Below are 26,953 nucleotides of genomic sequence, written 5' to 3' on the forward strand. Positions count from 1 at the left end.
TATCTGTCAAATGCCTTCCTATTAGCTTTAAGAAAAAGGCAACGGTTGATACTTCGTGGAAAAAAATGGCATGTATTGAGAGGTACTAGACAAATAATCTCGGGTTATACACCAGTTCCAGGCAGCCAACCTTCAGTCTTGGAGTAACTGTAAAGATAATTTTTTTTTTTTGCTGTCCTGTCAAGGAAGCAAAGTTCCTTCTGTTGGTACCAGGCTTGTTGTTTTTCATACACATGCAGATGACCTGTCACAAAGCTGATATCATTGCAAAAAGAATGGCAGGTCAAGGTTGTATTTGCTGATTTTGATCTTGTCATGCTATTGTAGAGAATGGCCCAGGTATACTCGGCAACAAAGCCAAGTGGTGTGATGGTGTTCTGTGAAGCTGATGCATTTAATTGTCATATATAGGTTATTATATGAAATAGATCATAATTAAAAACAAATTTTAATGAGAAAACATGCAATGAAGGCTGTTTGCGTTGTGGTCATATATGTAATGCATTGCGATAAGACACGAGCCGGCCTGAGCTGTGTCACTCATGCCACACGTGCAGGGCGCGCCCTTCTTATCGTTTTCTTTCGCCAGTCAGGCTTGCGTGGCTTATATAACAAAGCATGAAATAAAAGCGACTGCAATCACCTTCCTCATGTGGGCCTATCATTACTTCCCTCTCTGTCGGCAATGTAATGATGGCGGACAGCAGGAAGGCGAATGCCGTCGCTTTTATTTCGTGCTCGGTTATATAAGCCAAGCCAGCCCGACTGGTGAAGGAAAACGATAAGGAGGGCGCGCCCTGCACGTGTGGCATGAGTGACACAGCTCAGGCCGGCTCGTGTCTTATCGTAATGTGATACAATATAGTGTTGATGGCATGTTGGTATTAACCAACTCTTGCCAGGATTCTGCTCCCATGGTCGTCTGAAGGCCATAATATGCTGTTTTTTTTTACTTTTTTGAACGAAGCAAACATGGAGCACATTGAGTGCAGAAAGAAAAAGGCATCAGTGGCAGCAGAATACAGGGTTACCTGCATAATGCTGTGTGTCATGTGGAAGAATCGCAAAAAAGCTTGGCCACAGCTGTGATCAGTCTTTTTATCTTTGGTGTGAAATGGGATTCAGTCATTGGACTTTTTAACATTTGTGTTGAATGTTGTCTAGTGGTTGCAGGAGATAAGGGAACATTAATTTCTCAGTGTGGCTCTGGAGTGTCACATATCTGTTGATGTAATGTTGTCCACTGGTTACAGGAGATAAGGGTACATTATTTCTCAATGTGGCTCTGGTTTGCAAGGGAAACGGTGCTCTCGTAAACATGCATGCTGCTTTGGGTTATTACATTCCACATACCATGGGTATGCAAAGTTTGTGATCAGAGAAGCAAGCATAGATCTCTGAAGGAAGGGTTGCATGCTTGTGAAAAAAAAAGTTTTGCAAATTTTCATTATCATGTTGGCGTGAACCAGTACTACAGGCTTTATTCTTGATGCCTCACTTGAGCCCTGGTTGGCACTTCTAATGTTTGTTCTTAATTCAAGACGTTCTCAGACCTAGTGATGAAAGTTAATGTTGTTAGAGTGGAAGTGCGCATGTTTTTTTTTTTTCTTTTCAGTATACTTCGCCTTTTCTTTTTGGTGGTGTGTTCAGAACTTCATGGGGGGCTGAAACAAGCTTATTGACTAGAGTAATCAGTTGCATGGGTAGCTTGTTTCTTGCTTCATGCAAGAATTTTTTGGTTGGATCCTCTCTAATGAATGCCTGTGTTTGCTTGTGAATGTAGCAGTCTGGCGTTAGTTTTCATTATGCATTTCCTGCCGCACATTCTTTCTGAATGCACGGTCTGCACACTTTGTGGCTAGGGGATCACCAACATACCAGTCAAACAGTTGTAGTGACGAATTAGCTTTCCTCACAAAGGTTTTGCTGCCAGGAGTCCTTGCCACCAGCAGCCTTGTTTTAAGTAACTATAGACATCTCAAATGCTTCCAGGCATTGTTATTTTTATTCAGATATATGCAACTTTGTTGGAGCATCACTGTCAATTTGTGAATTGTCTACAAGCTGCATTTCTTGGTATTTCACTCTGCTGACCAACTCGTACAAAAAAAAAAAAAACTTCTCTCTTACTGCAAGCAACAACAGCTCTGGCAGTGATTTTCTATTATCTTCCAGTGCACCATTTTTGTTGCACTTTTTTTTTGTCACTGTCTTCCTTTCTTTTTTCCCTACGTATATCGGGAGCAATTAGCTTTATCCTTCTGCATGTGTTGCTATATGGTTCTGCAGGAGTCATTGCATCCATGCTTCACTGGAATCTCTACTTTCATATTAAGAATGTTATGAGAGCACTTGTGTGCACACATTTAAAAGGCTTGGAGATATTGTTACGACTGCTGTTTGCTGCTACAGTTCCTGTGGCTACTGGCTCTTTCTACCCCACTTAGGCATTATTAGTGACAGCATTGCCACCACATTCCATCCACGAGCCTACAATTGAGTTTGTCAGATAGTGCCTGCATCAAATTCATGTAGTATGCCAGTGAAATTCGGATTCAGTTACCATTGTGCCTTTTTTTTCCCACATTGAATTTCAACTGTTGCTGCTCGTTAATGCAAGGTGCTGTTCTGGTATTTGAAGCTTTTGCAAAGTTTCATTGTTATCTTTTCGTATTGCACACCTCTGTGCAAAAGATTGGACATCACTCAACAGCAGTCTTTCTGTTTGCCTGGGGGAAGGTGGTAGTGCTTTGAGACAAGCGAAGTTTGAAGCTTTGCATTTTTCATGTAAAACTTCAGTTGTCAGAGTTGGTTAGGGAATTGGTAGCTGAAAAAAAGATCTTTTTTCACACTACGTGGTGCGAAATCTCTAAGCAGTGTTTATACCATTTTATGTTATTAGAAGGGGACATAGGACAACTTTTTCTTGGGCTGCGTTACTCGAGTTTTGTCCTCTGTTACTGATAGGTACTAGCCGAAAATCTACCTGCAGGGCGCATGTATCACAACAGTACTTTTTCCGTTTGTTTAGTAGTGTTCCCTGTGTGCTTCAGAAAAGAAAATGGAAATTTTGGTTTTAAAAGCACTGAATTGTCTTGTACCAATCAGTGTGTGTGTATGTGCATGTGTGCATTTGCTTTGCAGTTTTGCTTACTTTTATACTTTATTTATGCATGATTCAAAGTGTTATCTACTGTTCAGAATGATGAGGCTGATTTTTACTTGGGAAATTTTCAATAGGGGTGTGTGAATATTAAAAAAATATGGAATATGAATAGAAAATTATAGCTTTGATATTTTTATCCTACATGAAAGCTTAGCCTGTTGTGTTTAGCCTGTTGTGTCTCTTGAATATTCACTAGAGGCGAGAGTAGTGCATTCACAAGAATTTTTCTTCTTTGCGGGTGAGGCTTGGTGCGCTTCTCTGCGTAGCATAGTTTTGGCGCTCTGCATCATCCTATTGGCATAATATTTTTACACATTTCTGACATGCTGGAATATTATTACATGACAGCATGCAACATTTTTATGCTGTTGTTTCCTTGGGGTAAGTTAGAATTTCTATCTTGAATTTAATCAAGCTGAAATTTTTTTCTGCACTACATCAGGTCTTTTGTGATTGCCACGAGATAGGCGTTGTGTTCTTTTAAAGAAGGGTTATGCTTCAACTTGTGTTCTTTTCCAATCCGAACCATGCCTTTAGCATTGAGGCTCAATGGTATATTCTTTAATGGAGTTAAATGTTCTAGTGTTCGAAAATTAAATTGCTATTGTGAATAAATGCATCTGTGCTTCATTGTTCAATATTCGGTAAATTCTATATTCACACACCCCTAGTTACCTGATACTTTGCAAACACTTTTTAGTTATTTTTTGTGCATATTTGTTGGCATTAAAACGCTGCTGTATTATTCATTATTTTACCTATAATTATGTACATGTTTTGTAGCCATGATGTCATTTACTGAGATTAGCAAAATTATTTTTAAGGGTTTTTTTCCATGTAGAATTGTATTTTGATGTTTACCTGCTTGGATTTTTTCCTGGCATTTTATAGGCTGTAAATTTATGGCTTCTGTATTGGCAACATGCACTGGCTGAGGAAAAATTAATGCATTTTTCAAAATCGTCACAAAGGGCTTTTGTATTCAAGGGTGATGCAATTTATGGGCACGTGATAGCATTCTTAGTCATCCAGTTTTTAGTCTGTCATGATGCAGTTTTGTTCAAGTGCAATCCCAAGCAAAAAGTCAATTTTCATGACTTAGCTACAGGTGTAGCTGCATTTTTCACACCTTGTGATTTTTTGCCTTGTGGTGGCGATGCCACTCTTTTCTTGCTCCATTTGTCCCGGTGGATGCCAACAGAGCACCGCAACATGCCTCTGGATGACTCTCTGAAGCTGGTGGCACGCCACTTCCGGGAACAAGTGGAAGCACAGCAGGCAGCTGCTGGGGGACCGGACCGGCTGGGCCCTGACCGAGAACTGCAGTTCCTGCTCAAACTGCTGGTGGATTCCAAGTACCTTAGTATTCCCGAGCTGGATCGCATCATCAAGTACCTGACTGAGCGCAGGGATAAGCAGCTTATGCTCGAAAGGGGTGAATCGGCGCACCAGCAGCCACGGACAGTTTCATCAACAGCACCGTCTGCGAATGTTGAGCCTGAGCGACCAAAGGCGCCACCTGTTGGTGAGTAGGCATCTGTTCTCATGGCTTACAAGATCAAGGGCAACCTGGTAGTTTTGACCCTTGTTTTGAACTGTGAATTTCAAACGTTCTGGTGTATTATAGATATCAGTGGCATAGTTGAGTTACGTGCTGCACTGCTGCATTTTCTCTGGCTATTGTTAGCCAGAGAAAACTCTCTCTTTTGTTAGCCTTAAATCCTGCTTTCAAAATGATTAGCTTTGCCATGAGTTATGGTCCAGTTATCAAAGGATCATGGATGTGGCTGTGGTATGGTTTATGACACTTTAAAAAAATGTGCATGATTTTGTGGCATGCGAATGGAAAATGATTATAAGGCAAAACTAATGCTGGTTTGTACAGTAAAATCTCAATGATACAAATTTTATCGGCTCGCAAAAGATACTTGGACCAACCGAAATTCGTATCATCAAAAAAAAAAACAGCGAGAGAGAAAGAAACAAGCTTTTTAATGATGGAGAATTTAGTCGGTGTTGAAACGGCACTAACTGCTACTCCCTGGAGGGGTTTTAGGAGAGAGAGGTGGAAAGAGGAATGTGCAGAAAACAATAAATATTGTAATAAGTAATAGAAGAATAAGCAAATAAACAAGCAGGTAACTTAGATACAGTTGTAAGTAAAATAAACAAATCATGCAGAAGCATGGGAAACAGATTCACTCAGATCTGTTTATGGCTGACGGGATTTGTTCGACATTTATGAGAACATATACCATCTACCATCACTGCTTAAGTTGTATTTATTATTTCTACTAGGCTTCTCTGATTTCATTAGAAGCCTTCATTTAGAGTATCCAAATATTCTTTCGTAGCTTTAGTGTTGATTTGCAATCGCAGTCAAGCATACATTCATGGTCACAATTAGAAGACAGCTGGTCCGCTTTGAAGCGTTGAAGTAGTGTTAGTACTCAGAGTGAGGCTATTATTTTTATTACTGTTATTATTATGTGACTGGGATTAGTTACCTGAATACTTAGGATCTTGGGGGCCCAGCATTAGGCTGGTGCTAACCTGTGGCAAATTATGCTTCTTAAAGAAACGCTGAGGACAAACAAAAATTGGGCCTGTATTGATAGTGTACTGCGTTTTAATCATAAAGAGACCACCCTCACCAAAAAAGGAGTTGTTATAAGGTATAAAAGACCGAAAAATGAAATATAGGTGTCGCCATCGCTGGCTGATTTCGGAAGTAAAATGCGTGCGTCGACACCATTTTTAAGTGTGGATCCCAGGCAGAGGCTGCGCTACACTGCCGTTGACTTGGAAATGGTATCAACTCGTCATTTTCGGTGAGGATGGCACGTGTTTGAGTCGACTGGTGGGAAGGATTTTAAATCCAATTTTCTTGGCTATAAGTGCGCCTTTTGCTGTCAGACAAAGTTCAACACAGCCAGATGAGGCTCAGAATCTTGAATGGAGTTGTCCTTAGTGTCCCTTTAAAGAAAGACCTTTCCTCGCCCTTTCCTGTGAAATTTTTTTGTGCTTAGCTATCAAAGTTTTGGTGCATACATGGCTGTAGAGTCTGCTCTGTTGGCCTGCTATGTGCATTCCCTCTTGTGCACTGCAGTCACAGTTGATGCAAACAAGATGTGCCAGCACTAAAATGGCAAATGGAGCTCTTCAGGCATTAGACTTTCCTGCTGTTTTGCATTCAGAGATTGTATGGGTAGCTGTCGTTTTTGTTCCATATAAAAGCGGCCAGTGAATGCAACCACTGGCAGTTCAAAACAAGGTACACTTTGCCTGGATGCACACATAACTGTTGTTGAAAACTAAACATGTTGACAGATTTGCCTGTTTTGTTGGGTTTGATGACTTATAATAAACTCTGGCACGTCTCCAACCAAAAACTTCTTTATTTAAAACACAACGTTTGGAAGCTGGCTTGGCTCCTTCTTCAGGGGTGACGGGGGGCTGTAGCTAGCATCTTTAAGTATGCATGGAGGGGAGCAGGAGGTCGAAAGAAGGAAAGCGGAGATGCAAAAAGTTTGGGAGAGGGTGTGGAGGGGGTGTAAGACTGAGTCACGTTGTCGGACTGTGCAGAGGCAGTCAATGGCAACCTTTCTTCTTGAGCTGCAGAGTGAAGTCCCTGTACATATACTGCAGGAAGGTTTCCCTTTGTGCAGTTGATGTTGTTCGGGGTCGTTTGAATGTGCCAGGATTCGAGTAAGAGCCTTTTTTGGCAATTTGTTTAGGTTCCGAGGATGCTGGTTTTGTTGAAGTTGACTCTGTGGTCTGAGTTTTCAAAATATTCGGCTACAGGATTACGCTCTTCAGTCTTCATTGCAATTTTTGGTTTTGCCGATGTTGCTTGCGTCGCAGTTGGTGCAAGGAATTATATAGATAATGCCTTGGGCTCTTTCACTCCGTGGCCGTTTTTTTGGACAGGTAGGCAAAGTGCAACAGTGTTTGCAGGCTTGTGAACAACCTGGACATCCCTTTTTTCAGGATTCGGGCGATGGTTTCAGTGGCACCTCGGGCATAAGGCAGAATGACATATTTTGGTGGTGGCATTGTTTGTTGTGCATTGATTTCTCTGCACATGTTGGTGTGTTTTTGTTTTTTAGTCAAATGGTTTTTGAATAAAGTTTTTTGCATAGCCATTCATGGTGAGTTCTTTGAATATTGTTTGTTGTTCTTTTCTTCTGTCGAGTTCTGCGTTGCAGTGTGTCTCATCTCTTCTTAACAATGTATTCACCACTGATGCTTTATGGACTGTTGGGTGGTTCTAAGCGAAGTGAAGCTATCAACCTTAGAGATTTGGTTTGTGGTATACAGAGGATTGAAGGGCGCCGTGTAGTCAGGCTATGAGGACATCCAAAGGAGGCGAGCCGGCTTCAAAATGTTGGGTTTTAAATTTAAAAAAGATTTTGGTTGGGGATGTGTCAGAGTTTATTATAAGAGTTTTTTTTTTCTTTTCGCTTTTTTCTTTTCTTGCAGCGGCATGCTAGTTAAACTGATTTCAGTTGGAGCAGAAAAGTTTGTCATCCTGATTGCCATCGAAAGCCTTGATAAAATACACAGGCTTCTATAAAGCCCCTATAAGAATACAAAGAGTGTAGGAAAGGCACAATACTCATGTGAAGCCCTGTGCCTCCCCTCACACTCAGTCATGCTTAGTGTTGTGAGGACGGCGAGGTCATGATAATAGAAAGGGGCAAGATTACTGTTGCTCAACGCATATGCTGTGAAGTCAGGCACTCGAGCTTGGTGATGCTTAGTGTTAGACAGGCTTTAGTGTTGAAAAAAAGTCCAGAATAGGCCGCTTAGGTCCCAATATTTTCACGGGAAAGGGCCAGGACAGCGTGTGGTTCGTTCACGCATGTAACGTCTTAGTAAGTTCTCTGAACTTGGCTCATATTGACTGGAACTGTCCTTGTACTGGGCTCTTTTTTTTTTTTAATTTATGACACATTCTGTATAATGGTGTGCTGTTGTTGTTAAATTGGCTCATTTTTGCTCTGGTGGTGGTGTTGGCCACATTCCCTCTCGCTGCTCTTCTGTTAGTTTAAAAGTCTCGTCCAGTTTCGGTTTTGGGATTTGCTCTCTGAAAAAAAAAAAAAAAAACTCCCCTGGTATACGTGACAAGAGCATGTAAACGCATTGAAGTATAAGTGGGCAAAGCAGGATGTGTAAACATGTTATCTCAGTCCATTCATTCGTAATTAGAGCAAGGAATCCACAAATTTTTTTTCTTTGCACTGCTGTTGATTGGGCAGTATACTGAAAACTTGTCAGTTGGGGTGCAAAATTCACAGGGCAGATGCTGACATGTGACTCTTGTGCAGAAATGCACATTGTGGATAGTGTATATTTTATCTGCATTGGTTATTGGATCACTGCATGAATAACTTAGTATCGACTAGGAGGAGGCACTATCTTTTACAATGGGGTGCAGTGGGACTTTCTTGTGTGTAAGGGAGAATGGGGCATAATGTGACACAAATTTGGAAATTGTCATTTTATTTTTTCATATGCACACATATTAGCAAACAAATATAGCCATATAATTTGCTACCATCCTGGCATCAAGCTTAGTAAATAAAAAGAAAATACAGCTGAAGCGGAACACAGGAAAATTTTATTATATAAAAACTTCGTGATGTTCCATTTCCTCACCTTGGGCGTGCATAGGGAAAATTGAGGTGCCATTCCAAAGTTAGAAAATGACTTTCCCTCGCAGTGAATCAGCACAAAGCTGGCTCTATGAGCCCGAACATAATATTTGTGAGGCTACTTGCATGAAAATATAACCAGACAGAGCCCGGCACTGCTTTGTTGCATGACCAGCTTCAAACTAGGCAGCCTTACTACCAGGCATTGCTGTTCCCTGGCTTCATGATTCTTATGAATTTCCTGCCTTGTTCTGCAATTTGTTTTGTGTTTTAGTGGCACAGCTGCTGCCCTTATGCTCAGCCCAGTTGAATGGGCATGTGATTTGGTTTGATTCGTCATACATGAACACAAGGTTTCGAATGTGATTGAAGGCCAGATCAAACACAGCTCGCTCCGTTGTCAGAATTTGCTTACAAGTAGCTGTTCTTGCCTGCCGGAAACTGTGCGCCGCTAAAATTTCAAAAAAAAATTTTGTGTAATTCCTGCCTCTCAGATTGTCTCACTTTTTTTTGCTGTTCTATGATGGCCATCTGTGAGAACACCGAAATACTCTATGGCACTTCACTGTTTGGTGCTAGCCACCAATCAGTATTCTTATTTTTATGTTTGGATCATTCTAACGAATATTAAAACAAGGCGAAAGCTTTGGAGGACGTAATAGAACCGTTATCTTTATTTTAGGCCCTGCAGAACGCCATGATGTTGCATTTTGCCCCATGTCTAGCCTGCTACTAAAATAATCCTCTCTCGAAAATGCGAGGTGCAAACATTCTTTAACTTTGCATAAGTCTAATAACCAGTTGTACACTTACTGTAATAACTGTACACATACATTAGTCCTGAAGACTTCATTGACTGAGCTGCACAGTAGTGAAAAATGTGACCCACAGAAAATTGTGCCTTTTTGACTACTTTCCTATTCATCAAGGCTCACTTTGAAATTTTTTGCTTTGGCTTCAAGTTTAGTTGTAGTGAACACAGGCTGCTTATGCGAGATAAATATCCAATTCATTTTATTGCAAATTTAAAGGTTGGGGGTGGTAAGTATCAAAACGGTACATTTTGCTTCATTCTCCCCTAAATATTCTTAATTTTCTACTTTACCTCGTGCTCGCAAAGTTTCTGTTGCAGCCTTAAAGGTGCACAAAGAGTATTTTGCGTTTGTCTTGTTATCGCGGGAACTCGACCTATACGCTCCAAGCATTTTTAGAAAGTTCGAATTATTATCCTGCGTAGCTGATGTCCCTATTTAATTGTATGAAACGACCCCCCCCGCCCCCCCCTTTTTTTAACTCACCGCGGAGAGTAGGAGGAGTCAAGCGACATGGTTGCCCTAGCAAAAAGCATGTGTGGAGTGCTTTTCAGCCAGTCGCTTGGTGGCTTGCCACTATGCTAATGGGGGAGCAATACGCGGAATGATCTTCGAAAATGTGCGGTTTCCTGGTCAGACTATGTTCAGCTGGAGCAGACGATCGGGCGCATCACCGCTGCAGCAGAAGACCAGTAGTAGAAAGCGCAGTCCGCTTGCTTAAGGCTTATCTCAGTGCCATGTTCTTTGAACAACAAATATATGGCGGTTTTATGAAATGATTACTTTTGTCATAACCAAAAAAGAGAAAAAAAAGTTACGGAGACCCCTTAAGACTACTTACCTGCTCTGAATACAAAAGCATTCTTTCCTTTCGAATGACACAACCACTGATTAGCATCAATTCGTAAGGAAACCCATAGACTGTGTCCACCTTTATTCTCCGAGAAGCAGTGTGTTTTTGCGGCCTATGGGTTGCATGTTCACGTTGCAGTCTGAAGAGCCTTGGTTCGATTCCCCACACCTTCGGAAGAAATTTTATTTTTCTTTGGTGATGACGTTACCAGGTTTTTGGATGTCACTTTATCTTATGGTCTACTGCTGACGTCATGCGAGGCCACAGTGACATCATCTGGGGTTTTTGGGACCACCGCTGCTGGACAGCGCTGGACTCCCAAGTTTCATTGCCGATGAGCCATATAATGTCTTCGATTAATAACAATTACTTTGAGTGTCTTCACTATTTATAGTATTTCCAATGGCCTTCGCAGAATGATGAGGTTGAGTGTTGCGAAATCAAATAGGCCACGCATATTTTTGTTTCCATGGGTTTAATATGCGGCTGTGTTATCTGTGACTAACTATTTATTCACGGAAACAAGAAAAAACTAAATAAAAGCAAAAATGAATTTCTCCAGAACGCTTTTTAGTGTGCCTTGTGTGTGCGGGAGAGAAGGGGGGGGGGGGGGGGGGTAGGTTTTTTTGTGGTGGTTCTGTCTCTTTTGTGTCAGGCTCTGCTTCTTTTTTTTGTGCTTGTGTGCTTGGCATCGAGGGAGCCTAGAAGCAGAACTGCATATATTTTTATGAGTACCTATGGGCCCTTGTATTAGTCTCATGTAGACCTTTCCCTGCATAGCAGCCTTATGTGTCTGTTTTGCATAAGTTGCAAAACATACCTGAACTTTCTTTGCCACAGGCTATGCCATGGAGAAGTTACTGTGATGATAAAAGTATGCCATGAGAGTAATGATGCATAAAAATGCAGTGTTTGATGTGTCCTGTGAGCTGGTAAAATTTATTGCACACCTTTCGTATACGTTGTGAAATGAAAAGATTGGTTGATTGGACCAGTTTTTACTGATGCTTTATTTTTACCATACAGAAAACTGATTAATTTGGGGAGAAATGTCAGGATGCGATGCAACTTTCAAATAAATATTCACTGAATTGCACGAGAAAACCAAGGAACATTAAAAATGCTCAAAGGGCGTGTGCATTCATGCTTTCCTTAAAGAAAACAACATGCATGCTGTCTCTTGGCAGGTCTACTTCATTCTTTATGCCATCAGTCATTATATCAGGAGCCTAATTTCCTCATTGTGAAGTTAAACCGAGGAGAAATTTAGACACAAGTGGCCCCGACTTCTCAGAGTACAATGCTTGAGCAGTCTCCCTTGCAATGTCACTTGCAGTGCCAGGTGACTTGAATATGCTTGAACTTCAGTCTATATTTAGTCTCCGTAGTGAATGGGAAGGTTAGGCAGCCAGTGGAATGTTTGTATTATATCCTTGTTTTCTTTGTCAGTATTAAGATGGCAGTTGGCCTGCCCTGCATAGCTGCTGCCACATGAAAGCAGGAAGCAGCAGTGGCGTAAATCACGGGGGGACAGGGGTGTCCTGACCCTCCCTTCGCTTAGGGTGGGGGGGGGACACAGCATGCGAGCGTCCCTTCCCGAGATTCGTCCCGGGACTACTCAGTCAGCATCGAATGATATGAGCAGTGCATGCAACACGGGGAAGCAGCGGGAGCGACGAGGCCTCTTCCCTTCCACAGAATGGCTCAGCAGAATCAGATGTTCAAAAAAAGGGCTGCAATAATTGCAATATGCCAACAGTCAAAGGACATGCCATGACTGTATGTGATTGCTTTTACTTTAACTTCAATCCCGTGATTTTCTGGCATTGAGTTAGTCTGTGATTGAGACAGATATTAAAAGGTAGTCCTGCACGTTCGAGGGTCGGTGTCGCACAAACCCTCGAAGCTTTCTTCTGGGCCTTTCTCTTGTTTGGACCTGGCGAATGTTTTAATAGTGCATGAGGCGAGCACTGACAGATGCATCTCTCCTCTTGGCGGCATGCACAAAAATACTTCATATCAGCTGGCCATCTTTACTTAAAAAAAGGAAGTAAGTAAAACACTAAGCGATGTCTACCGCCGTCACTTTCAGTTTCTTAAAACTGCTGGTCCAAATAGAAAATTGCAAATGTCCCTTCCACCATCTCAGGCCCATGCCTCCTATGAGTAAAAAATAAAAAGGAGCATGGAGGCTCTCAGTATAGAGAGAGAAAGCGATGCTGAATATTGCAACCAATGCTTGCTCAATATAGGCACAACCGAAAAAATTGGGTTATAAAAAGAGCACTGCATGCCATCCTCTTCAGTGGCTTTAGTGCAAGCATAAATCTGCTGCCGTCGTAAGTGCACGTGGATGCTTAGCGTCCTAGCGCACTATGAGCGCATTTTTACGGTCCTATAACTCTACTTATATGGCGGACGAGGGGATTTCGTTCTGCGATGAGAAATATAGAATCAAACCGTTTTTCAAATAAGAAGAGAGCTCCCCTTTGAGCAGGGCTGGTAGCTTTAAAAATGCCAAACACTCTCCGGATCCCACAAGAAGTATTCGCAACCTCAAGGACCACCCTCATGGGTTATGCAAAGGTTGTCCGAAAATACAAAATGTCTTCAGTAAATCAGCTTTTCGTAGGTCAGGAACGCAGGCGAATGTACCATTCTACTTAAATGGAAAGCATCCACCATTAAACTATGCGGTTGACTGTGCCACATTTAACTTCGTATGGGGCACTATGGAGGGTTCGTAGCTAGATGGTAAAGCATTTTGCTAGGGGATGTTTTGGAGCCTTTTCTCATCGACTGTTCAATTTGCTCCTCTGTGTCACCTTCGGTCAGCTAGGATTCTGCTGACGACGGCGGCTGTGTCAGTACTATATACCCGCATCTGGGACATGTTAGGACAGGGGGCAGCTGGAGAGCCGTGCACCCCCCTGAAATTTGCGTGGATTTACTCCACTGGGAAGCAGTGTACCCTACCTATTTATGTTCTGCGCCAGTGCCAGTACCCACTGCTAGCATAACTCCCCTCCCTTCCCCCTCCCCCCACCGTTTTTTCTATTTTCTTCCTGCTTTTAGGAGATCGTTCAATCTTCTAATGCTGAAATGTCATGGCAAATGTGTGTTAATTGCTGTTCAGTTGTACTATGCAATCGGGAAGTTAGGCTGTATGCAATTTGAGTAGATTTGGTGGCACAGCATGCAGGTTGTTTGGGTGGGACAAGTGTGCACATGTTCTTTGTGCGGTTTTTGGTCATCTTGGTTTTGTGGCTTATTTCAGCGAACACTGATTGGCAGAATGGCACATTGAAGAATCTGTTCCTAGGGGTGCCAACTGGCCTGTTGATGCCAGTACATATGCACCGTGCAATTTTCTCGCTACAACAAACTTTCCAGCATGCATGAGGAGTTCACTGGGCCAACATTATAGCTTACATTCCTGTTAATAATTAATTTCTTGTGTTAACTAAGGGTTTTGCTTCCTGCCTTGCCCTTTCCTTTAGATTTGTTGTGCAGTGTTGCCTTGTGTCACATGCTTGCTACCCTCATGCACACCAAGGGATGGTGAGGGGTTAACTCAAGGTCACATGGCGAATGTAGGTTTGTTCTGCTGTTGAGTACAATGACTGTGTTTTGAAGCACTTCAGAAGTGCTGGTCAAGTGAACTTTAGGAAGTGTGTTGCCATATTTTATGTGCTTGGAAGTAGGGCTTGGCGTAGGCCTTCTATTTTGTGTACTGTGTTTTTACGCGTATTACACACTCCTCTAGAGAGCACACCCCTCATTCTGACCTACACGATTAAAAAAATATATCCCTTCACTGGCATGCCCAGTTAACCACATTCAATTATTGTTGTTAGTACCATCTTCCGAGGCTTTGTCACCACTGTAAAAGATGTCGTCACCTTCTGATCTGCCCAGCCTGCTGATTGTTGTTCACTACTGTAACCTTTACATACTATGTCAGCCGTGACTGCGTTCAGTGCATCAGTGATCCATTCGTGCTACAGTGTGACGTATGGTGTTCGGATGCGTCCCACTTGTGTCCGGATGTAAAGTCTGTTAGCCATTCGCTGTCCATTTCGCCACTGCACATGCCAATGTCCATTGGTTGGAGTGTGGAGTCATGCTGCCAGGTATTTTACATGAAGTGAGCCCCCCCCGCCCCTCGAAATCCACTTAAAACCCTCACCCCCACAGTTTTTTTAAAAATAATTATTGGTGTGGGTTACACGATATGTTTAGAGAATGACAGGTCAGCTTGGGTGTAAATGGGTAGGAAAATAATTTTAAACCTATTTTTAATGGTTAAATAGCACAATATATAGAGGTCGACTTTCTTCTGCTGCATTATATGGCAAATTTTTGTCCATTTTTACATTTTTTTGTGAGTGCAATGTGTATGATGTCTTTTCACCTGCAGAGGATGTTGGGAAATGACAAAGCAGCTATTTGTGTAGAAAGCAGTGTAGTAACCATCCCAACTTTTATTTATTCCAGAAGAAGAGAAGCCAACACAACAAGAACTGCAGCAACGGATTCTAAGCATGATTGGGCAGCCAGGGCCTATAAGTCCAACCACTGTTGTGAAGCAGGCACCTCTGCCAACACCTGTGCAGCCACAGCAGCAGGCACCGGCAGCAGCTCCAGCAAGCGATGTTCCCACTTCCACTTACATTAACTTTGACAACCCAAGTGTGCAAAAGGCCCTTGACAACCTGATCCATAATGGTAGCAATCTGCTGAAGACTCTAAGCAGTGCTAATTCTTCTGGGGCATCTCCCGCACTAAGCAGTCAGCAGCCTGCCAAGCCACCATCTGGCTATGGTTATGGAGATGGCGAAGCATACGGCGGAAGTGCCCCTGGAATTAACAACAGCTTTGGCGGTCATGCGGGGCAGCAGTATCAGCAGCCACCTCCTTTGATGAGGGGTCCAGGTGGCCCACCTACTCCTGGGGCCATGCGGCACCCTTTGATGGGCACCCAAGTCCAGAGACCCATGATGCCTGCCAGTAGGCATGGAGGTGGGATGCCACGCTACTGATCAATCAGCTTCCTTTTTGTGGCTGCAGCTAAGGATGGTGCTGTAGCTGCACTCACAGGTCGCTGTCCGTTTCCATTGAGCTCTTTTTATTTTTGCTCTTTTGTTATGTCTGTGTGGCCTTTTTTTTTTTCCTTGTCACTTATGTGAAAGAAACCTCAGCATTGGTAGCATAATGCATTTTATGTGCTTCCTTTCAGTACCATACAAACCATCACTGCTCTTCAGCAAGGGGTCTCATTGACATTTTCATGGTGTAAAATAAATAATGAACTCCATCTTGTTGGTGTACACAGGCACAACAGTGTCTGCCCTCTGATGAATAAAGGGAACTCCAGTTTTCACCACTTGCTGTTGTTTGCCTTTCCTCTGCAAGTACTTGGCAGCTGCATTCCCCTCTGCACGATGCCAGTGATGTTTTTGTCGGCTACGCCACAAAATTAAGTTGACTATCTTGTAACTGTGACATTTTGCAGGTGTAAATAAAAAAATGCTAAATTTATGCCGCATTTATGCTCCATTGGCTGCCTCTTGCAACACTGAATAAAAAGAATTGTGAGCTATAATTGTACCTGCAGTTTACTACTGAAGTCTTGAAGCCTGTGCAGACATCATTTTACTGAAACGTGCTTCAGCACGTGGCACTTAGTTGACAATGAGGGCCATAAACAAGTTCTGCATTGGCCCCCTCAATTTCATCATTGCTTGTAATGATATGTATTTCGTGTCTGGTGTACTTCAGCTTTGCTTGATCAGTGTGCATGCTCAGAAGAGCACAGATTGTATTGGTGACATTTTCAAAGCATATACGCACAGCTTTGGGTTCGACTTTGTCATCGAGCCCATAAGGGTGGCTGCAAAGGGATCGCCCGTACCGCAGAAATTCGTGTCTATGCGTTACATACCCCCTCACGTTTGGTTCGCGGTGTGCTTGCTAGCGAATGCAACCAACGTACTCGTTTCCGTCCACGGTAGTCAACTTACTGATGTGGCACCGTTTGCGCCATCACATGCCACGCTTTCACAGCGTCGAGCAGCATGCCTTCATCGTGGATTGTTGCCCCGTTAGCAGCTCACTTTCAAACTGATTTGCTGTCTCTGTCGGCCATCGGGTGTAGATCTCGCGCCGATTGGCACTAGCTGTGCAGGGACGTAGACGAAGCCGTTGTCTCCCACAACTGGGCCTTATACAGACATCAGATTTGACCATTTCAGCGATGAGGTCTGTGTGTGCTCAAGCAGCGCAGCAGATGAAGCGTAGCAAGTCGTAAAATGAGCGAATAGTAATGTCTAGGTTGCCGAGTGTTTCCTCGGAAGACCTCGGTGTCTGTTACTTATCCCGTGTGGTTGGATAACGATCGTGTCCGCTTCGATGCCCAAGATTTGCAGGGGAAAATTCATTTGTTCTGCACGTAGCCGAAAACTACGAGACTGGGTCGGCAATATGCGGCAGTCCTGGACCGAAATCGTGGCCCCGTTGGATGGTGAACGGACGCCCGACGGGCACCGCAACAAGAGTGGTCTGCTCGTCCAGCAGCACGTTTTTCACGCGGTCTCATTTTCGTTGATCAGTGCTACAGCACGTGAAACATTTCTGAAGTCGCAAGGTGCACATGCAGGGCACAAAGAAACCCTTAAAGCAAGTAAGTGGAAATGTTACAATGTTACATGTTGCACTGCAAAAAAACGACGGAAAGCAATAAAGTTTTTTTCGGGGCTGTGTCATTTTTTTAGTTGGTCGGCGACGATAAGCGAACGACGTTTTTGTTCTGTATGCAGCATGAAAGCTTGCGGTAGCAGGCGTTTCATCGGAATTAAGCGCACGTTGACATTTTAATGCTACTGCCAGCTGGTTGTGTGGGGGGTGCGCGCCGCAACGATCGTCGCAGCGCAGTGAAGTTTGACCAAATATTGAGCTTTCGTTTTCCCTTTATGAAGATGCAAGACCGAATAATTGGTCCGTAATGCTGTTTTGCTACTGAGTTTCTGCGCAACATTTTGCAGCAACTCTTTGCGCGTTACATTCACCATCCAGAACGAGCGTTGTCCGGGCGCCGCCTCGGCGTATTGTTTCACACTGCCCCAGCCCCACTGCGTATTCATTCCAGCAATGCTGCGTCAGCCCCATTCATCGCTGCTTACCCAGGGAACGAATTTGTTTTAAACCGACGATTTCAGGAATTTACAGCGACGTCTTCATCACATTCTCATTTGCATATTTGTTGCATCCGTTTCCGAGATGGAGTTGGAATGCGAAACCGAAAGTAATCGCGAGACTGCACTTTGCTCTAGTTGGTCGACCGTACGACCGTAGCACCAAAGCTTTGTTTTGAAGAGTTAATTTTGATTTGCTGTGAATATTATTCCAACATTTTCTTGGAGGTTGGTTTTTAAATGTCACTGGTATTAAAGTCTGTGCAGGAAATGGAGGGTAACAACATGGTGCTACGTTAATGTATTGCGGGTCAGTGCTCAGCGTAGTACGTTAGTCAAAGTAAATGCTCTGCCAAAAATGTGCTACCGAGCGCGGTTGTGGAGCTTGAGATATGGATTCGCGCCGTTCGCAATCGGTTTGAGAGTGCGGTCGGCTGGCTTGTCCTCGAAGTTTCAGGTAACATGTCGATTTTATGGAAAAATCCATTATAACTACGGAGCGAAGTGCGCATAATCACCCGCAACCTTCGCGACGCTAAACGAAGTGTGTTTCAGCCGTTGGGTACGGCGTTGTGCTGGTTGAGTAAAAAAATAGTCAAACTAATTGCTCACATAAATTTGGACCTTGCACCAGCCTGTCAGTCAGTTTCGCTATCTGAAGTTGGCCTTTGAACGTAGCATTACAGTGCCCGTACTTTCACTACTCATCCCTAGGTGGGCGGTGACATACCATTGTCCGTATCAGTTGCACACTTATATCACGTGCCTTGTTCGTAACTCTCGAGCGATTGAGAAGGTCGATAGTGAGAACTTGAGTTTCTTTCTTTTAGGGCTGGCGTCATCTGACTGCTGCGGGGCAATTAGCAGTGTCGGGTGTAGTGCCGCAAGTTTTTCTTCTGTGTGGACTCGCGCTGTTGGACATGTCTGAAGGTAAGTATACGCCAGAAGTTCTGTTTCGATTTTTTTTTTTTGTATGCAGTAGAGTGCCACTGCCGTTCCTTGACTTCAGTCGAAATCGCCGTATTCAATACTTAGCGTTATGATGTCAAAGCGTTAGTTTGCCCAGTGCTCACAAGGGAACGCTTTTTGATTAAAATGGGATTGTCTTTTTGGTTCTTGAAACACAGTTCACTTTCCTTGAAACAGTGCCTAACGTAAAACACTAGGGAGCACTGGATGAATTAGTAGAGTTAATATCAGCCGTAATAGTCGAACTGACCGCGGTGCTGTTTGAGATCTTTCCAAAATGGGTTATGTCGCTGATGCATATCTGCATGGGCTCTGGTAGAACTGGTGCGTGACCATTATGTTGATTAGCATAATCTTTCGCACCTAAAAATCAGAATCATTGCACTCGGTTATCGCTGGGTCCTTCCTTCTAACCGAAAAATGGCTGGAATTAATCAGGTTTATTCCTGTTGTGCTACTCACGAAGCGCTTGTTAAAGTGGAAAGGCAGGCTAGTTGGTCTTGGTACGTAGAACGCATTTTTTTTTTCAGCTCGAAATACACAGGACAAAGAAAGGAGATACACTCAAGAAGTGCTGCTGTGTGGAGGGTTTTTGTCCCTACATAAGAATCTGGTAGTTTTAAATTTGATATATGTGCTCACTATCCATCCATTGTTGAGCTTATTTTCTTGCATTTCCCTGCAGTTTTTGCCCTTGAATTATAGGGTTGCAAGAGATGTGACCTGTGGTGAACTAGTATAAAGCTGTGAACTTTTTGGCAGACTTTTGGCTTGATACAAGGTGATACATGGTGACATAGTGTTAAGCATAAAGTAGAAGGAAGCATTCGAACTGAAGTTAGCTAAACATTGGTAACTGATATTTCTGGGGATGTCAAGTTTAGTAAGAGACTGCACAATGGTGGTAAGTTTAAAAAGTTAAAGCATTGGCAAAACGCAAGTGTATTAGTGTGGTGGTGCCAAATATGAGCTGTTGTCAATGTAACAAATAGGATGAGAACAAAATCTCAACTATCATGCCTTAGAGATGATCTCACAACACCAATACAAATCTTGCTGTGAGTAGAGTCACATGCAAACTTTTGTAAGACCGCAAAAATGTGAGACAGTGCACTGGTTAATGAAGCAAAGCCATTTGTCTAGTTTAGAAGTTATGGTCAGTGTCACTTGGTTAAGGCTCATGAAGCCTCCCTTCCTTCATGGTCACCATCTGATTATCGTTCCTTATCAATTTGTCCATTTGATAACTGATCCAAAGGCACATCTTTTGTCAAAAGTTGCACACAATTTTAAAGGGCACTCTCACAAGAGATATGGACACATTGTGTGATACGGACAATGGTATGTCACCGCCCACCTAGGGATGAGTAGTGAAAGTACGGGAACTGTAATGCTGCGTTCAAAGGCCAACTTCAGATAGCGAAACTGACTGTCAGGCTGGTGTTGTCCAGGGGATTTGCCCCTGGGTCACACAATGTGGCTCATTATGCATTGCCATTGTTTGAAACTTTTTGAAGCGTAGAGGAACTTTTGTCTTAAGCCCCAGAAACTTGGGACTTTCACGGATGCTACACCACATGGCTGAGGCATATACCCCTCGCTTCTTAAAATTTCGACTATGGCTCTACCTTCTCAGTGAAGAGGTGGTCAGCTAAAGGGAGAGATTTTTTTTGAGCTAGCACTGTGGGTTTAGAGCACAGCTCTTAGGCGCCCGTTCTGCGTCATAGTCGGCGTCAGCATTGTTGGTGTAACCGGCTGTCCAAGTTGTAGAGCGAAGCGCCACCTGGAAGGCGGCTGCCACGGGAAGATCCCGGAAGATGGCTAGTTGCGTAACACATCACCTGCCAGCAGGGGCAGGCGGCGTGTGAAGGGCTGTGCTCAAATATCGTATTATTTTCTGTCAATTTTTTGAAACCTAGAGTGCCCTTTAAAATTCTGTGCAACTTAGCTTAATGCATTTACTCTTCTGTTGATAACAGTGGGGCTTTCCTGATGCTACTTGTATAAGGCAACAGTAGTGACACAGCATAAAAGCAGTCGTTGATGGAAGTCGTTTGATATTCTTGGCCGATTAAAAAATGTCACTGATGAGAACAAGTTAATTGCTTCTGGAATTTCATCATCACAGGCTTTCAATTTTGTGCAACCTAGTCTATATCTTGCTTACTAGCTTTTCTGTTGTTGCTTGCAGTTCAAGTTGCACGGATTGTAAACTTTTTTGTGATGTTAGTGTTTTCTGCATGCCTTTTTTTTACTGTTTTTACAGCACACGCTTGTGCACTGAATTTTTATCTTGTAGTTTAGACCAGGTTCTGATTGCCTTGCGATTCTCTTATGATTTCTATTTTTGATGCTGTTTTAAACTTGAACAATATTGCCACATTCACTTTTCAGGAACCTCATGCATAGGGCAACAGTATTTAGTGCCAGGGTTTCATTCTAATTGTGTGCCTTATTTTGCTGTTAAGTGTTTGTGTCCTACTGTCTGTTGCCTTTCCATTGTCTGTGTTCTTGTCGCTCTAGAGGCATGCAGTGAAGTGACTCGTGCAATGGGTTGACTGGTAGTTGTGCGAGGACTTGGCAGGCGCCATTGTTAGAGGCACTTTATAATTCAATGCATTGAGCTGCTGCATTTGTTTATGCTAACAAGCTTGCTTGGCTAAATTTTTAAGTCTAAGTAAAAAGGCAGACTGTGACTGTTGCATATGATGGGATTCAAATGCAAAAACAACCGTGTTGTGTAAAAGCCTCTGCCTTGCAGTGTCCCTCTCAGAATAGCTTCTTGATGTGCAGTTTTTCCCATTCAAATTTCCTGAACTAAAAATTTAGACCAATTTAGAAAAGAGGAGGAAGTTTCATCAGCAGGCAGCTTTCCTTCATTGCGTACATAACAGGAATGCAGCCTCGGTTGGCAAGCTGTGTAGGTAATAAAATTTTTCATGGTCATACAGTCAGTCTTTGTACTACTCGTACTACTGCCAAACTAGAGTACTAGCTGTTATGATGCCGGTAATCTGTGTGAGGGTTGCAGCTGCCATTTCAAAGTTAAATTAATCTAATAAATGATTTTGGAATATATTGACCAAGTGCATTTAGCAGTAAACAGCAGTTCTTCAAATGCAAGGGATATGAGACATGCACAAACTGTCAGGTTCAGTGGAATTTAGTTATGCCAAAGAAGTTTTAACAATAATATGTCTTCATGTTTGCCTGTTTTTGAAAAGCTGTGCTGATTCCTTTTGTAACCATTTGGCTATATTAAGGTGGAAAGCTACATCTTCCTTGGTGACTTTATTTTTCCCTTTGTAATTCTGAAGAGCTTATTTTGCCCACCCTTTCAGGGCATCTCCAACTTGTAGGTTGTGATGAGTTCTGACACCACTGTTTCCCGAGCATCTGCACGGGCATACCCGCAAAGGGATGTTGGTGAGCAGTGCGCCACCACAGACCCCGAGCACCCACACTTAGCCGTGCATGGCAGCGTTTTGTCTGGGAAAAGAGGGATCCTGGTGATTGAGCCGATGCCAAGTGTTTGGACCTTCAAAGGGACTACGCAACGAATAAAAAGTCACTTGTAAATGTTTTCAATGCTTAGAAATGATGCTGAGAAGCATTCACACCAAGTATGAGTCTTCAGAACTGAGCCGGCAATTTATTATGAACTTTTAAAAACCGTGTTCTTTAAAATTTGCGGGCCGATTGGTGTGCTCGTAGTGACCAATTTTGGAACTAAAATCGTGAAAAAAGACGTCACTGTACCCATGATGTCGCCAGACCGTCACACGCTCTCATTCGCTGGAGCCCCGGCAGCTACGACGTCGCGGGCACACTTCCGGTAGCCGTGAAAATCGTCTCCTCGTGCCGCCGCGCGAACCAGGGCACTGCCTTCGCGCATATGGTTTCAATTTTCCTCTGCCGCCTCCTCCTGTCAGGAGTTACGGAGCCACTCGCAGTGGCTCGCGGAGTCGCTACTGTCGTCGCTGGCGTTCAAAGCTTAGGGTTCGATGCCCATCGCGGCTGTAAGAGCGAGCAGTCCTGCCTCGAGGTCCGGGTCCATTACTGCTAACTACAACAGACGATAAGCAAAGAAAGCCTACGCGCGCCGCAAGCACGCCGCCGCTATTGCTGGGGTGCTAGGAGCGAGAACCGAAAGCTGCAAAAGGAATGTAAGCGGATGACGTATTCATGGGCGGGGCCCAGTCCGAGCTGTTTTGTTTATTTTTGTGTGGTACCCCGCGTGTACGAGTTGAGGGGGAGAGGAGGAGCGTAATTTTTAATCGTCTATATCTTCGGTGTTATTGATGCTAGCTTAAAAATTCTTGCGTTGGGGTGACGAGTGATGAAATGACTCTCTCTCGTCTGCTTTACGTAATCTCACTTAATTTATTGCATAGTCCCTTTAATGACCCATAAGGAATTAACTAATTAGGCTTATTTTCCCATAATGTGAGAACTAAGTGAGGTATACTAAAACTATATTTTTGAAAACAAGGAGAACTGCATACCACACACACACACACACACACACACCTAATTTTATTACGGTATACTTAGTAATAAAAATTTCCATTTTAAGACCTGTATCTCCTTTTAAAAATTTTAAAAGGGGGGGTGGGGTGCAAGAGCAAAAGCACTACATATCCATCGCAGTGTGGAGAAAACATCATGGCAAAGCTATGTGTCATCGTAAGCTGTTCCATCACATACAAAAAAAATGGGAGCAAGTTAATAAACTAAATGGCAGGTTCTCACCTTTCACAATTTCTTTTCTTTTAGCTCACAAGCAGACATCTTAGGTGAACAGTTCTCAAATGTTTTCAGTTCTTCACACTGCACAGAATCATTTTTAAAGTAAAAAAAAACACAGTTGAGAAACAGACTTCCAACAAGTGGTTGAAACAAAAGAACTATACAATAGTTTAATCACAGTCTACGGAGAAAGAGTTTTGTGTTCCGGCAAAGGGCTTGCACCAAGCTCTTGTGATATACATCGCCAAATGCTGGCACATCATTTTCAAACCTTTGTAGAAGCACTTGTGAAATTTTTAACAGGATATGGGTACTCAAAAAATACTGGAAGCCTGGAAAAGAAGCTGTTATTGTGCCATTCCTGAATTCTGGAAAGCAGCCAACATCCCCTAGTAGTTACAGGCCAGTAGTCCTTACCAGCTGCCTCGCAAAATCTTTTGAAAGCATTCTGAAGATCTGGTTAACCTTTGTGCCTAACTCTTGTGAACTTCTCAACGTTCGTCATTGTGGTTTAAAAAATGCGTGCTCTGCAACAGACCATCGGGTTCGCGTTGAAAATGCTGTGTGAGAGACTTTTATACACAGGCAGCACTGTTTCGCTGTCTTCTTTGATTTGGGAAAGACATATGACACAACATGGAGGTTCAGGATTCTCCATGACCTAGGGGATCTAGGCATTTATGGCAGGATGTTGAACTGTCTGAATGACTTACTCTCCAACCGCTCCTTTCATGTATGCCTAGGCTCAGTCTTCAACGAACTTCTTTCAGGAGAATGGGGTACCTCAGGGGTGTATTTTAAGCACAACACTTTGTTGTTAAAATGAATTCCTTAGCTAAAATTATCCCAGAATTCATTATGTACTCAGGCTATGTTGACGATCGTTAGATAGCCTGCACGTCCTCCAGCGTATCAACATGCGAGAGAAAAGTGCAGTTGACAAAGAATAAACTACTGACATGGGCAGACAGAAATGGATTGCAGTTTTCTCATCAGAAAACAGTGGCTGTTCTCTGAAACGAGGCTTACAGAACGATCCCACCCTATACCTAAGTGAAACCGAATTACCAGTAAAAAATGAACATAAATTTTAGGTGTTACTTTTTACAAAACTCTCATTCCTTCCGCGCATAACCGACCCGAAAAAAGCTTCTCGATCTTTAACTGTCCCAAAGGTGCTTTCACAAAAACTGTGGGGGTCTTGTAGGACATGCCTTTTGCACATCTATTGCACTCTAGTACGCTCCTGCCTAGATTACAAGTGCATATTTTATGGTTCCGCTAGGCCGTCTGACCTGAAGAGGCTGTAAATAACTTAGGTCTGTGCCTTTCAAGTGGGGCATACAGGACATCACCTGTAAAATCTCTTCGTAGAATGCAACAAACCATCCTTTGCATTAGAAGAACCATGCTGACATGCACGTCAAAAATCCATTCACTACCAAAACATCTCTGCTACCCCGTAGTTACAAAGTGTCTATCCAAGAAATTGTCCAACAAAAACCCCAAACAGACTGTTCCTCCTTCGCTTCGAAGAAAATGCTAAGAATTGGTTATCCTGAACACACTCCCTGCTATTGCCCGGAGACCTGACCCACTGCTATCTCGGTACAGTTTTTCTGCTCTATGCGACTTTGCACTGACATACATTTACAAGAGCAAACCCCACAGGAATATATACTGCAAGACTTTTCTGCAGTAAATGAAGAATGCGAAAACTACAGATTTTGCACAGATGATTGTTAAACAGCAGTCAACATTGGTAGTGTGGCAACAAGGGAGATGGGAAAAAATAGCCGGACTGCCTTAGTGTGCATAAATTTTTACTGCAAAATGTTACGCTTTTTCTGTGGCTGTATAAAAAAAAAGGAAAAACATCAAAGACAGTATTATCTACATTGACTCCCTGAGTGTGATCACAGCACTGCTTTCGAGAAATGCAGCCCAACCCTTAATAGGAGTCATAACACAATGTGATAATAGCTGGAACACAAGGACAAAAAAGTCGGCAGAGATACTTAAGACTGCTCACGTGTGAGAAGCGTAAGCCCGCCCGCTCACTTTGTGAATGCAGTCGCCACGTGCTGCGGTGTAATGCAACCCGATGCCATGAAGCTGGCAGTTTTACCTCTGCATGGCTCTACATAGTTGCTGCCATGACACCGCCGCACCTGTTCTCATATGCGCGCCAATTTCGTGAAGACATTTGCCGCCTTACTGTGGCCCGCGCTCCAGAATTGGTCATTCTCTACTTAACATTCATAGATCCCTGGGAGTCCTCATACCACTCCTGGCGCAGTGGTGCAGCGGTTAAGTGGTGGGCCCCTGCCCTGGGATGGCAGCTGCTTCCACCGGTGGGATTTGTACGATCCAGGTTGCTCTTCCCGAGCACCCCCACTCGACCAGTCATTAATTTAACCACTACCTGCAAGGTTGCATGAGGCGCCATCTTTTATGGGTGCCGTCTAGTGTTGTCACGCATGCACAAGTGTTTGATAAATGGGGCAAGGAAGGCTTACGCCCAGTAGCGTCGTGAGGGGGGTGCAGACCTCACGGGTGCAGCGCTGAGGGTTGCACACTAGGGTTGCGATGCTGTGCTTTTCACTTGAGCGTTCGTGTTTAAAATCTTGTAGGCAGAAATAAAAGCGCGCTTGCCTTTCATTTTCGCAGGATTTGTAAGGAGAACATCTATACAGCTATTGATACACACACATTTACATGCTCACAGAGTGTTCGCATTTCTTGCTGATTAATTTGCCTTGCACAGTCACTTCCACCTTGTCAATCCAGGCATTAATCGATGCCGCAAAACCTTTGTAGTGTTGATTTCTTCAATATTTATTGCTTTGAAGGCGAGTGTATCGCGGAATCCCGTCTGGCCAAGGGGGTTTTAATATATTCACGACGATAAGTACGAGTTCAACTGTCTCTGTTCCTGTAATTGGTAGATCACTGTAGACGTCATGGACCATGAAAAAACTGCTTTCGTTACACCTGAGGGTCCTATCATTTTTAAGTCCCGCTTGTTGGGCTTTGTAATGCCCCTGCCACTTTCAAGCAGATCATGGGTCTTGCCTTCAGGGCTTCAACTGGGCGACTTGTCTGTTCTTCTTTGATAAACGATGCCATGGGCTTTTAACCTCCGTTTTCTTTATCTCGAAAGGCTGCATTCTGCATTTTTTTTTTTGCTGCTTTCTGTCAAGTGTATCTCCAGCTAAATATCACGAAGTCTTAATTCGACTAGAGCCCGCTTACCATTATTGCCCACGTATGCGATGCCTCAGAAGTACAACCGGACCCCAGTGAAATCCCCACTGGCAAAGGCTTTGCTGGTCCCCTGTCAAAGAAGCGTACCCGGAGCTTTGCTGGCCTTTGTTTGCATTTCCACCGCTTAGTGAAACAATTTGCTGTCATGTATAGCCCGTCCACTATGTGCTCTTTGTTTGGGGCCCTGGCCAAGCGAGAGCCTTTTGTTGCTCATCTTGTTGCTGATCTTGCCACCAATTTTATCCCATTTCTATGTATCAGCCCAAAGTCAAGTTCTCACCCATGCC

The 26,953-nt window shown here is 43.3% G+C and overlaps 2 protein-coding genes and 1 pseudogene across 3 annotated transcripts in view; 2 read left to right on the top strand and 1 right to left on the bottom strand.

Annotated features, from left to right (window-relative positions):
• Neos (nuclear receptor coactivator protein neosin) overlaps window positions 1-15,871 on the top strand; it is a gene marked incomplete in the record, with an annotated part of 88,030 nt that extends 72,159 nt beyond the window's left edge. Inside the window, 2 exon segments of the mRNA XM_077647295.1 lie at window positions 4,368-4,691; window positions 14,986-15,871. Of these exon segments, the coding sequence (XP_077503421.1) occupies window positions 4,368-4,691; window positions 14,986-15,530 (869 nt within the window).
• LOC144114252 (pyridoxal kinase-like) lies at window positions 15,645-17,655 on the bottom strand (annotated as a pseudogene).
• A 242-nt stretch (window positions 17,656-17,897) lies between these two features.
• LOC144113910 (regulator of microtubule dynamics protein 1-like) overlaps window positions 17,898-26,953 on the top strand; it is a 60,518-nt gene continuing 51,462 nt past the window's right edge. Inside the window, exons 1-2 of one of the 2 annotated variants that reach the window (XR_013310909.1) lie at window positions 17,898-18,138; window positions 18,512-18,611. Coding sequence is in view for 1 of the 2 variants with exons in the window: in XM_077647296.1 (XP_077503422.1) it covers window positions 18,040-18,138; window positions 18,512-18,611 (199 nt within the window). In the remaining variant the exon portion in view is untranslated. The remainder of the gene's footprint in view (window positions 18,139-18,511; window positions 18,612-26,953) is intronic. The other variant, XM_077647296.1, reaches the window with a different exon arrangement.

The sequence above is a fragment of the Amblyomma americanum genome, chromosome 1, assembly GCF_052857255.1.
Source record: "Amblyomma americanum isolate KBUSLIRL-KWMA chromosome 1, ASM5285725v1, whole genome shotgun sequence".
Lineage (NCBI taxonomy): Eukaryota > Metazoa > Arthropoda > Arachnida > Ixodida > Ixodidae > Amblyomma > Amblyomma americanum.